At 38.9% G+C, this 13,843-nt stretch overlaps 1 protein-coding gene across 3 annotated transcripts in view; it reads left to right on the top strand.

Annotated features, from left to right (window-relative positions):
- The window catches only part of ASXL3 (ASXL transcriptional regulator 3), a 125,212-nt gene that overhangs the window by 43,804 nt on the left and 67,565 nt on the right, over positions 1–13,843 (top strand). For all 3 annotated transcript variants that reach the window (XM_061448571.1, XM_061448570.1, XM_061448572.1), the window contains one exon: positions 13,130–13,238. In XM_061448571.1, the coding sequence (XP_061304555.1) occupies positions 13,130–13,238 (109 nt within the window). The remainder of the gene's footprint in view (positions 1–13,129; positions 13,239–13,843) is intronic.

The following is a 13,843-nucleotide window of genomic DNA, read 5'->3' as shown; positions in this document are numbered from 1 at the left end:
GTGAGACATCAGAACCTGCTGCATTTCAGCCAAACATGTAAATGAGGAAGAAATAGAGGGTGATAATTGTTTGAGACCATATTCTGACAGGCACCCATCAGCCAGCCTCATGTATTTGCTGTAGCTGGAGGTTTACTTCTTGTTAGGACAAAAGGGCCCAGGAAGGCTGTTTTATCTTCCTTGGTGAATGAAGATGGCCAATTTCAATGCATAGAAAGTCAAGTAATTGTGGGAGAAAGCCAATATGAATGAACACGGGCAAGTCATGCCTGGCCTGCCTTTCTGCCTTCTGTGATCAGATGACTAGTTCAGTGCATGAGAGGAGAGCAGTGGATGTTGTTTACATCGACTTTAGTAAAACCTTTGGCAGCATTTCTAATAGTATCTTCACAGACACATTGATGAGATAGGAACTCAATGAGTGGACAGTAAGGTGGATAGAAATTCACCTGGACTGCAGGGCCCGAAGTGTTTTGATCAAAGGTGTTAACTGCAATTGGTGACCAGTTACTAAGTGGTCTTGCTGAGGCATTGATTCTGAGGCTGTCATTGTTGAACATTGCTGTTAAGCACCTGACCAATGGGACAGAGTGCACATTCAGCAAGTGTGGAGGTGATCCCCAGCTGAAAGGAGCAGTTGGGACATTGGAAGACTGGGCTGCTGTTCAGAGGGATTAAGACAGCTGAAAAATGTGCTAACTGCATTCAACAAAGGCAAGAGCACACTCCTTCATCTGGGAAATTGTAACCCATGCAGCAGTACAGGCTGGGGGCTAACAGGCTAGAAATCAGCTTTTCAGAAAATTACCTGGGATGGTTAACAAGCCAGACGTTAGTCCAGCAAAGTGCCCTTGCAGCAAAGAAGCCCATATTGGGCTGTGTTAGAAGGAGCATGGCCAGCAGGTCAAGTGAACTGATCCTTCCCCTCTGTTCAGCACTTACGAGACCACATTTGTCCCGTTTTGGGTCCTCTAGTACAGGAAAAAAATTGAGTGAGTCCAGTGGAGGTTCATCAAGATGGCTGGAGGCTAGAGCAAATGATATATGGGGAAAGGCTGAGAGAGCCAGGCTTATTCACACGGAAGAGAAGGCTCAGGAGGATTTCATGGCAGTCCACAGCTCACTGATGGGAGGGTGTAGGGAAAATGGAGACAGGCTTTTCTTGGAGGTTGTACAGTGACAGTATGAGAAGCAAAGAATGAGAGGCAAAAGACACAAACTGGAACATGTAAAATTCTGATTTGATGCTGAGAAAAATATTTTCCCAGTGAGAGCAGTTAAGCACTGAGGAGGTTGTCCAGAGAGGCCGTGAAGTCTCCATTCTTGGAGATTGCAGAAAACTTGACTGGACAAGGCCCACATCCAAGCGGCTGTGCTTTGAGCAGGAGGTTGGACTAGATGTCTTCTGAAAGTTCCTTCCAGTATAAATTAGGCTACAATTATATGAGTATGCAAACCTTAGTGGAGCTGAATGTTGTTCTTAAAAATAGCTGTAACTTTTTTTGGAGGGAGTGGGGGGTATTTTTTATTTTGTATTTGACTAACAAGTTATATCTCAATAACGCTCACGATATTCTTAAAGCACTACAGAGAAAATCATGGAGACTGGCCAATTAAAAAGCCAAATTAAACAAGAAAACTTGGGATAACTTCATAGAGGTCCCTTGTGTAGGATGATTAAATTTTAGAGGCCAAAAGACATTCAGTGATTGCTGACTATGTCTTGTTCAGCATAGCCACTTTACTTTCCACCTTAAATTTTTTTTTTTTAAGAGTAAGCTTCATCCAACTTGAAGCCAAGAATATTTGGAAGGGTGGGGTGGCTTTTTTCCATTTTATACATTGCACATTTTGTGGCAATGTTTTTCTTGGGTTTAGTACATTTTTGATTGTAGCAGTCATTACTTCATTTTTCTAAACATATGTATTTAAAACCCACAAGGGCCTATGAAATCTGATACTAAAATAAGACATCATATATATCAAAACCATGGTTTCTTTAAGAAATCCATTTTTTAACCTCTGCTCCAGTTTCTTTCATGTGGCAGGAATTCATATTTTTCTTTCTTTATAATTTTGTCCTTCATGGTGATCATTCATACTAGAGTAAAAAAAGTAAAATGTACAACTGCTTTTTAATGAAATCAGTTAAAGCTGCTAAAAGGAAATATTTTATTAAAAGAGAACAGAAAAAACTCATATTCTTGAATAGGAAGTAGCTGTCAGAGAGACCTGTATTGTTTGACTTGTATAAGCATTTGTTGCACAAAGAAATCAAATAGTTTCTTTCAAGTGATTTTGAATGGGGAGGGTGTTTTCAGTCCAGAGAACACCTTCGCTGTTGTGACCATCTCTGATGCATGCTGGTCTCTTGTTCTTTTGAGATAATTTTCTTCCTGAAACATTTTTCTTTTAGAATAATTTCAAAAGATCCTCTTTAATCTTTGCATGTGTCTTTCAAAACCACATTTTTTTGGTTAGTATTGCTTTTTTCTTGTATTATTTGTACTGCATCTAACAAAATGGCATAGATTCAGAGCGCAGAGGTGCATTTACTATTATTGACTATGAGAATTTTATGCACAAAGCAGAAAAACTTAGGGTTTTTCCAGGTGTTAGGGAACACAGAAAAGTGTAAACATTCTCTATAAAACTTGTATTCTCATTTCCTTTCTGGTTGAGGAATGCTTGTTGCCATATGTGAATATCATTTAAGAGGTGGCATAGTGTTTCAAGCGTACTTTCCAGAACATTCAGGATATTCATGGAGATCTACTCAGAGGCATGGCTGATGAAGGACAAGGGAAATCAGCAAAAATAATGGGAAGGGGTATTTAAATTTTAGGAAAGCATGTTTGTATCTTTCTGTCTGCAGTGTATAATGTGGCGTTGTTATGATATGTTTATATGGTTTTTATTTTTTCTTCTCGTATTGCTAGCATCTTATTTTCAAATGCACTGTAAATCCATAGTGAATTTGTATCTCCATTGGATATTTTTCCTTCAAAAACATTTTTGTGAAGAATGATGTTTTCAGGGAAAATCCACAGCAATAACTCTGTAAAATTCTACTAAGGAACACTTTTAATTTTTATACAGGTTCTGGAACCTGTGTATGTAAAGGTTTTCTTGTGAGAGAAAATGGTTTTTAAAAATAAAAGCTTCACTTGGCTTAAGGAGTACGGATATTTGCAATGAGCTTTCATTCCCGGGGCTTTTCATTTTATTGTTTTTACCGAGTCATAATAAAGCTCTGGCTTTACTACAGATGAACTCCATTTGCTTTTTATTTGTCTGGAATATTACTGTGGCTGTTGTCACCAGGTTTGACACCATCTGACATTTTCCCAGGCTGCCAGCACCAGGAAATACAATCTACTTTGCTCTAGATATCAAAAAGATTCATTAGCAGTGTTGCAGGGTACCACAGCTTTATAGACTCTGGCCTCAGACCGCAGAGTGCGCTAAAGGTAAAGGTGGACATGCTGAACTTGATTGCAATGTCTATCAAAGGCCATTGAACAGCACAGAGGGCAGATCTGATCTTTTTTCAGTAGTCTTTAGGTCTGAGGAAAAAAGAGAAAGATCAGGTATACCATAGTGCTGCAGTACAGCTAAGTGTAAAAACCCCAAGTTTGTGGGTTGCAAAAGTGAGCCAAACTCATGGCTACTGAGAAGGAATTAGAGCAAAAACATATGGGTCGTCATTGTCCTGGGTTCAGCTGTAACTTATTTTTCTCCTTGTTAGTAGTTGGTGCAGTGCTTTCTTTTCAGCTCTAGTCTGAGAGAGCTGATAACACACCGATGTTTTTAGTTGTTGATAAGTAATGCTTACCCTGAGAAAGGACTTTCCATTCATTGTCTCATGCTCTGCCAGTGAGGAGGGGCACGAGAAGCTGGGAGGAAGCAGAGGCCATACCCAGTATAGTGGAGGGAGTTACCTGGAAGGTCTAGACCAGGTCTGGTGAATTCAAAATGTAAAACCAGAATAAGTGAGTTTGTAAACAAGATTTCCTGCTAAGGAATGCAAAAAAAAAAAAAAAAAAAGGAATGAAAATACTCTCTCATGATAGCTGGCTTGAATTTGGTATCCATGTTGAATTTCTCTTCAGTATACTGCTCCAGACCGTTTCACATTTGAAGGGCAATGAAAAGGTTCAGTTTCTTGCCGATATTCTAGACAACTGTGATTCTGGCTGCTTGTAACTCCCTCATAAGCTACAAAGGGCAGAGTTCAAGTTCATTGCTCTGTTCTTGCGCTTTAGACATTTGGGATTCACTACTTGGGATAACTTCAGTGAAAGCTGATGGTAAGTTCTGCTAGCTTGTGAGGCAGATGCAAGGTATCTGTAATGGGTGTGTTACATTTTAGTGTGTCTGTAGCTCTCCTTGTATTTTCTGTCATGCTAATAATATTCTTGCCACTCTCTTCATCTGGTTCAGAAAAACAAGAAATCTACGTGAGTGCTGAGTATGAAGTGATGTCAGTAGTAATGTATTATTATACATTACTTACACTAGTAATGTAATTTCCTATCAGATTCTGGGGTTTGGTTTGTCGTCTGAGACAATGGTCAAATCATCTGTCTTGTTGCCTGATAGCTGTGAGCTTTATGGTTTACTTGCTCTGCTCAAGAATAGTGCTGTGTTTGTGGTATTTGAAGGCTGAAGGCCACTTGTGAAGCATAAGTAGGACCAGAGATATAAAAATTTTCTTTAGGCTGCTGCCCATATGAGAACAAAACTGATGTTAATTTTGGCTAACATGGATAAAATTGATTATAAATAACCTTTAAAAGTACACGTATTCCTTTTAAGACATGTCTTTTAATCCATTAAAATCTATTTTAAGATCCAACTGGGAGAGCTTATATTAGGAATAAACCTTAAGTATAATTTATTCAAACAGTATAAATAGTATTTAATCTGTATGCGGCTCAATTCCTATGAAGCTTTAGCAAGCAACTTCAGGCTTAAGACTTTTATTATGACTTTATGTATTATTTAAGTGGTTAAGACTTCAGAACATAAATAATTTTGACAGTCACACCTACTGTAGGTATGAAGAGTATTTTATGTAGCTCTCATTAGTAATCCCTATAAAAATTAAGAAGCCAGTTGACAGTTCAAAAAGGAAAGGCTTTTTTCTTTTTCCAATTTATGAATAAAAACTTTGTGTAAGAGGCTGAGATCTACCACCTCTACCATTTCAGCAGTGTATGTATAAACATAGTAGATGGATCCCTAGCTATTTTCTACCCACTACCAAAAAGACGTTTTTATTGTTTAATAAATTATGTTCGATATGTAACATTTTGAAAAGCATCTCTTTTTTTATATGCAACACATAGAATCATAGAATAGTTAGGGTTGAAAAGGACCTTAAGATCATCTAGTTCCAACCGCGCTACCATGGGCAGGGACACCTCACGCTAAACCATGCCACCCAAGGCTCTGGCCAACCTGGCCTTGAACACTGCCAGGGTTGGAGCATTCACAACCTCCCTGGGCAACCCATTCCAGTGCCTCACCACCCTCACAGTAAAGAACTTCTTCCTTATATCCAATCAAAACTTCCCCTGTTTAAGTTTGAACCCATTACCCCTTGTCCTGTCACCACAGTCCCTAATGAAGAGTCCCTCCCCAGCATCCCTATAGGCCCCCTTCAGATACTGGAAGGCTGCTATGAGGTCTCCACGCAGCCTTCTCTTCTCCAGACTGAACAGCCCCAACTTCCTCAGCCTATCATCTTCGTATGGGAGGTGCTCCAGTCCCCTGATCATCCTCGTGGCCCTCCTCTGGACTTGTTCCAACAGTTCCATGTCCTTTTTATGTTGAGGACACCAGAACTGCACACAATACTCCAGGTGAGGTCTCACGAGAGCAGAGTAGAGGGGCAGGATCACCTCCTTCGACCTGCTGGTCACGCTCCTTTTGATGCAGCCCCGGATACGGTTGGCTTTCTGGGCAGGCCCAGGACAGCTGTGAACACACACTGAAGACCCTCATGTTCATTTTTTTTATAAAGCAACACCCCCAAGTCCTCCACAGGGCTGCTCTGAATCTCTTCTCTGCCCAACCTATAGCTGTGCCGCATCTAGTATATTTATAGTAGTACACATCTAGTGTTTTTTTTTCATTCAACATTTAAAAAACAATCTTTTAATCAAATTTTAGTTTCTTTCTAAAAATGACTTAACAGAAAGAAGTACACTTGTAATGATTTAGTAAATAAGATGTCATTGCTATTTCAAACATTGGAAAATATGACTTAGATTAATTTTTGTAAGTTAAAGTAGATAATTGATGAATGCATTTACAGTCTCCTGATCAGCAAAAAGTAATACTGCATTAAAGCTCTATGTATTTGCTGATGGAGGTATTTTAATTATTTCAAGCAGTGAATTAATTAACCTTGGAATAGGAAAATAAATGGAAAAAATTCAAAAGCAAGATTTAAATTGATTGTTCCAATCAAGTTTTCTGTTTGATAATTTAAATTGGTTTATTTTGGATTAGCATGTTTAGTCAATTGAAAGGATGACACTGAATGAAATTTTACCTGGACTGTCTAGTCTGTATTTAACGTTGGATCAGAAAGCAAATGTACTGCTGCTGGTATTCCTCTGTGTAATGGGTTTGTGTGGGAAGGTTTTTTTTTGGGGGGGGGTGGGCTTGATATGAGGGGTGATTTCCGTGAGAAGCTGCTAGAAGTTTCCCCTGTGTCTAACAGAGGCAATGCCAGCTGGCTCCAAGACAGGCTTGCCACAGGCCAAAGCTGAGCCCTTCAGTGATGGCGTTAGTGCCTCTGGGATAACAGATTTAAGAAGAGGGGAAAAAAATCCCAGTCCACTGGCAATTGCAGCTGGAGGGAGGAGTGAGAACATGTGAGCGCAACAGCTCTTGCAAGCACCAAGATCAGTGCAGAAGGAGGGGCAGGAGGTGCTCCAGGCACCAGAGCAGATATTCCCTCGCAGCCCATGGTGCAGACCATGGTGAGGCAGCTGTGCCCCTGCAGCCCATGGAGGTCCATGGTGAAGCAGATATCCATTTGCAGCCCATGGAGGACCCCACACCAGAGCAGGGGGATGTCCAAACGAGGCTGTGGCCCTGTCAGAAGCCCGTGCTGGGGCAGGCTCCTAGCAGGACCTGTGTCCCCATGGAGAGAGAAGTCCATGCTGGAGCAGGTTTGCTGCAGGACTGCTAACCCTATTGGGGGCCCTGTTGGAGCAGTCTGTTCCTGAAGGACTGCACCCCATAGCAGGGACCCACGCTGGAGCAGGGGAAGAGTGTGAGAAGTCTTTCCCTGAGGAGGAAGGAACAGCAGAGATAGTATGTGATGAACTGGCCACAGCCCCCATTCCTCATCCCTGTGTGCCACTGTCATGGAGGAGGTAGAGGAAATTCGGAGTAAAGCTGAGCCCAGGAAGAAGGGAGAGGTGGGGGGGAAGGTGTTTTAAGATTTACTTTTATTTCTCATTATCCTACTCTGATTTGATTGGTAACAAACTAATTTCCCTAAGATAGGCCTCTTTTGCCTGTGACAATAATTGGTGACTGATCTCTCTGTCTTTATCTTGACCCATGAGCCTTTTGCTGTGTTTTCTCTTCCCTGTCCAGTTGAGGAGGGGAAGTGATAGAGCATCTTTCATGGGCACCTGGCATCCAGCCCACCACACTCTGTACAGATCTACAAAATGACCAGGGAAGACAGTGGAGTCTTCATCATCGTATCATTTGACTTGTTTCGATTAACTCGGAGGTTTTATTGCCTAAAAGTTTGTAGACGGTTGGCAGCAAATCTTGCAGTCATCAATGGTTTCAGCCATTTACTCTGTGCTCTCTACTTCCCTCTGTGCTAAGGAAGGATCCTGTGCCTTTATCATTTGAATACAGTAAAATATCTGGGGTTTTTTTTCAGTCTTCTGTTCTATGGACCTCTCCTGGTTCTTCATTCTGAGCCTGGGATGGAAGAACTTGCCTCAGCCCCAGCTTGAATGGCTGCTGCAGGGAGAGCAAGTGGCTCTAGAGTGGTCAGTGGCAGTTTGCCTGTCTTCTTGTCTTGGTGTTGGTGCTTAGGTTCCTGGTGGTTTTGTGTGTCTGTCCCAATTTAGATCACAGCTACAGCAAGTTCAGACATTTTGCTGGCAAGACCATGGACATGCAGCTCTTTGAAGACTGGGAAAAATCTCATTTGGCTTCATCACCATGGGCATCCAGTACTGCAAGCATTATTCCATGAAACACTTCAGTGAGCAGAGCACATGTAGACATTACTCAATTCTTCAGCATTTCTGGATGCTGTATACATTGGAAAAAATATACTTAGGGTATATCATTAACCACAGCCTTAACCAAAATTTAGATTTATTTGAGATGAAGAATCCTATGATACAGTGCTGGATGTATGCTGAAAAGATCATGCAACACAAATGCTAACACTGGGACAGGTTCCAGTATATGTACCAGCCAAGACTGGTGTGTATTTGATCTTCTAATGAAGGTCGTTTTACAAACTTCCATGCTCTGTTCTGGTGTTGATTAAAACATCAACAGCTACATTCACACTTTTAGGTGATCTACGAACTTTCTTTTTCTTCCCCCAGTGATTGTGAAGAACATTCATCTCCATTGACTTTAACAGCTTTTTACATTTTTCTGAAAAATTACAATTACATCTTTAACTTTTCTGGACCACACAAATGTGTTTTCTACAGCCTTCCCTCATAAGTTTTACTTTCTTTATCTGGTATTACTCTTGTGTACTCCAAACCTGGTGTAACTTACATGTATTATAAACATACTTTATTCTGAGTGACTTCATATCGAGTCTAGAAATTAGTCCTGAAGCCTTTTGATTTTACTTTGTTTCCAGCAGTGAGTAAAAATTGTTGCTCCCGTGTGACTATTTATGGATCTGTATGAAATGAGCAGATGATTTCAAACAAATAAATACTGAGCACGTTTACAATAGCTGAGTGCTGCTCTTACAACAGTAGTTGTTTGATTTGGGAAAATATCTTAAGCTCTGGGGGGGGGCTATGCCATGTGCAGGGGGGCTGAGCAGCCGAAATGCTGCCTGCTGCAGGACTCAAGGCGCCTTGTCTGCATAGTCAGGCAACTTTCAGTGTCTGCCACACTCTATTGGTTGGCTTTAGTCAATTTATTTTCCATATTTAAAACTTTTTTTTTTTCCAATATCATAATCTCTTTCTCTTGGCAAGCAGTCTAGCAAAGACCATTAGAATTTGAAGTATAACCATAGACGTTTAAGGGGGGTTCTGTCAAAACTGTGTGTTTAAGAAGTTTCCAGCATAAAAATTAGTAGTGTTTCTACTGGTGTTTTTAGAGATTTTTGTAGGGTGTTGGGGAGGGTGGCAAGGGAGAGAAAGACTGAAATCTGTACTTCACGTACATGGTTTTGCAGAGCTTTTTGTGTAGCCTGTGTGGTGCGGCATTTGCTTTTAGGTAATACGGGCTGCATGACCAGAAGAGGGAGCCCAGAGTCACAAAATATTGGAGATATTTTTGACTGGGGGAGCTGGGGTGAGAAGCTTGCTTTGGTGATGTACAGGAATTTCAAGATTAGACTTGGAAGGATGTGTCAAGTGCTACCAAATTATAGTGGTTCTGGGAAAGAGCGTTTATTACACATTGAAATGCCTGACATCTTTGATCAAATTGTATTTAAAAAAATTCTATTAGAAGGCTAATTATTTATTTCTTTTCTTTTTCCTATATTGCTGGTTGTTGTAACTTCGTATCACCTTTACAGAAAGTAAGTAACTTTCCATTTTTTAAGTCTGTTTTAAAGTGGGTGGGTGTGAGTATACTGCTTGTGTGTATATATAGATGTATAGGTATATAAAATAAACATATGACCAGCAACCTGGTCTAGTGGAAGGTGTCCCTGCCCATGGCAGGGGTGTTGGAACTAGATGATCTTTAAGGTCCCTTCAAACAAAACTATTCTATGAATTGATGATTCTATAAAATAGAGCAATCTTAAAGTCATACTTCTACAGAGGGTGACTCCCATGTTTGAGTGACTTTTAGAATACAGCAGTGGTTTAAAGCAATCTCACTTAAAAGAGAATAAATAGTATGAAAGTTCTGTATCTTAATAATGTAAATGGTAAACATATTCCTCGTGTGTAGACTATGGCAACAAAACTTGCAGGATATTGTTATGGCTTTAGAAGTTCATAGATACCAAGTTACAAAGTAGAGTATTATTACATCCAATTTGATTTAACTGAATCAATTTTGAACTGACTTGAAGTGTTTCAAGAACTTAGGTTCTGTGCTATTTTTGACATCCAAAGATACCTAGCTTTATATCTGTCAGTCTTTGGCTGCTGTATTAATATATGCCAGCAGCACTCAGCTGAACGAGTATGTCCTTAGGTTGTGGGAGAAGTTAGAAAACATGCAGTAAATAGTCTGGATCCCTCAGAAACTTCTCTGATTCAGATATAAGACTGCATCATGGGTTCTTTGCGTGCTGGCTTTTCTAATTGTAGTCACATGTGTTGTGATAGCATATATTGTGAGCATTTCCAGCATCTCTTGTGGGTAACATTTGGGAATTTTAATACAGTGTTTTAAGGATCCCTGTGCTGTCAGAGTATACAAATCACTGGTTAACAGCAGTGATGAAGGACACCATGGAATTCCAGTTTGAGCTGCTAGCTCAAAATATATCCCACCCCACAGTGTTCAGATTATTAGTTTGTTTGCAACTTTGTTAAGTATGTTAGTCATATCCAAGGGCAATTTTCAAGAAGGACGGATATGGTCCTTTGCATACCAAATTATTTAGGAACTTCAGATATCTCTATGAAACAAGCTTAACAGTAGTTGAAAGTACTTCTTGGCTCAGTAGCTGCTACAGATTTCTTTGTAAATCAGAGAGTATTTTCTATTGTCCACTTGCCAGTTGGCTAGACTTTGAAGATTAAGATATCTGCTGTGAGCACAGTAGTGGTCATAAGAGATTGCCAAATCCTCTATTTTAGGTTCATTCATCTTGTATCATTTTAATTGGTTAATGATATGTAAAAATAAGTGTGGTGTCCAGAATATCTACATTCAAAAGAAGAAGGATACAAATCGTTCATACATGCACACACGGTTTTGTTTCTTGTTGATATATTGCATTTCTCTTCCACTGCAGAGTCAGCAAGTTCTTTCTATCTCGCAGAGAAAGTCTTAGTCCATGATAATGTTTCACTAAAAAGATCCAAGACTGTGAGAGTTGAAATTGCTTCACGTTATGTTTGTTAACATATGGAAGAAATTACGCAGCCAGAACTGCTGGTTTAAATGCTTTGTGTCGTTGCTTGTCAAACATTAATACAATAAGGGAAACGTGTAAAGAGAAGTATCCTGCTTATTCCAAAACTGTTTTAAGTAATCGTTAAACTCAATGAAGTCTCTTAATGTTTTATGTGCTACTGCTAGCAGTATCATTATATTTCTACTCTATTTACTTTTGTATTCTGCTCTAGTATTATATCAAAACCAGATGTGGAATTAGTTTTATTTGCATGGGGGAAAAGAAACAACAAAAACTCGCCAGAGTTTTCATATTGCATGATTTTATTTAGAATACATTGTAATATAGATCTCTGTTAAATATCTGATGCGTTTATTGACAAGCAGCATTTTTATTTGATTTTAGATGTAGTGATGAGATACATTAGGTGACAAATAGTAAATAAATTATATTGGACAGGACTTCCTGTCCTGAAGACACTTTATAGTTTTAATTTTTACTGGAAGTGCAATTATCACGCCCTCCATCTTTCCATGAAATTAACACATGTAGAGTAAGGAAGAATTTTGTTGTAACAGAGCCATGCAAATCAACAGGAAGTGTTACCATGTGAAAGATGGCAATTTCATAGAATTTCGTATAATTTCAGTCCAGTTGCATTTATAAAAAAAGATCACTCATGCAATTTTCAACAAAGATTGGATGTTGCCTCATAGTATTGCATAATAAAAAATGGTAGTTTCTGACAGACGTTTGAAGTCATGTTCCTGGTTTATAGTTGAGTATATAATTAATCCTGAAATGCTTAGCAACACACTTACTTTAATGCACAAGCATTGTTCCACTTAACTAAGTGGAATATATTTACGTGGCTAAAGATAAGTGTGCGTGCAGGCTAGGGACCCCAGGGAGGAAGCACAGTTTCAGATTCAGTCCCTGAGTACACTTTGTACATGAGTCAGTAAATGGGGACAAAGATGTGATAGCACAACTATAAACCTTGTACTTTAATTTTTAAGTTAAAATGAAATAAGATATTTTTTCCCCATAATTTTTTGGATCAACTTTTCAGAATGTGTAGCAAAGGTAGAAACATCTGCTTTCTTTTCCTGATGTAAACATGCATATATTACAAAGACACCTCTGTACATGTACTCTTTTTTTTTTTCCTTAATGTGTTGTGGTTTTTTTTAAGTAGTCCCTTAACATGCATTCCACAGTGGTATTACAATTACTACCTTGAGTAGGTCAATCTCTTAATCTCTAAAACAACTCTAATTAGAAAAGACAGTGATTCATAGAAGGCAGAAATGTGCTTGTATTTATGTGTAGTAATGCAGGCTGACCATGTTAAGAAAGAAGGCTTAACTATATATCACTTTTAATTTTAAATGTGTTCTTCTTTGGCTCTTTATTATTCTTTTGTTGCCTTTCATCCTATGGGATGCAGCTGCCCTTGAACTTGGTGCTGTTTTGATCATTCATGTGCAGCAGCCACATTGTCTGTAACATTTTAAAAATGAGGCTTCATGGTGTTATTTACGAAGTAATTTCACATAAATATTTGGACTTTGGTTCTCTTAGAATGTGGAGAAAAGCCTAATTATAATTCACAGACTTTTTGCCTGGAGCCTAAGGGACAGATGCATATGATTAAGTTTGAAACTGGCCTGTTATTGTAATGTAGATGTTTTCAGGGTTGAGAGAATTAAGCAAAAAAGGGAGGGGGGCCCAAAAAAAAAAAAAAAAAAAAAAAAAGAAGCCAGGCAAGCATGAATTTAAAAAAAATAGAACGAGGGAATAGTTTTACAAGAGGCACTCAATCTTGGACTGCACAATTTTATTTTTCAGTGGAACCTCTCCATTAGCTTGCCTGAATGCAATGCTTCATACTAACACTCGTGTCGGTGATGGAACATTCTTCAAAATCCCTGGGAAGTCGGGACTCTATGCTCTCAAAGTAAGTTTAAATTTTGTATATGGAAAGTACATAGCGCTATTAATCAGTTTTATGAATGTCTCAATAGATATAAAGGTAAACAGATTAGAGTCTTTGAAGAGGAAATGACCTGATAGTCCTTGTAACTGCTTTCAGATGTCTTTTAAAAGGATTTATAATGAAAGTAAACACTGAATGTTTTATCCTAGAAAGCATAGACATGTTCTTGAATTTGGCATATGGTATAAAAAACACACAGTTTAGCTAAAATGCTGCTTTTTCAGAGTTCACAGAAAGGCCTTTGTTTTATGGGCAGTGAGCTCAAAAGGATCACTGACTTTCTCATTAAATAATTGTATTAATGTTTGATTTTTAACTAGTGCAAAATTGTTTTCAACTCTAATATAAATAAGCTTTTAGTTTACAGGTCACAGCATTGCTTTTGAGAACAAGTGTAATTAAAGTGATAGAATTTTGGCTTTATACTATTTCTATATCTCTCCTTTTTATTTTTCTTTTCCTGGTATGTATCTGATGGTTTCTCTGGGTGGAAATTTTTTGTTGCTGTACATGATCAAACTTAGAGTGGCTTCACAATAGGAGTGCAGGAATGTGAGGCAGAGGTG

Source organism: Pezoporus flaviventris, unplaced genomic scaffold (genome assembly GCF_033815535.1).
Source record: "Pezoporus flaviventris isolate CSIRO_AGI_PZ_B2104156 unplaced genomic scaffold, CSIRO_AGI_Pfla_v1 ptg000007l, whole genome shotgun sequence".
Lineage (NCBI taxonomy): Eukaryota > Metazoa > Chordata > Aves > Psittaciformes > Psittacidae > Pezoporus > Pezoporus flaviventris.
The sequence above is the reverse complement of the archived record's forward strand: the minus strand, read 5'-3'. Positions and strand labels throughout refer to the sequence as shown.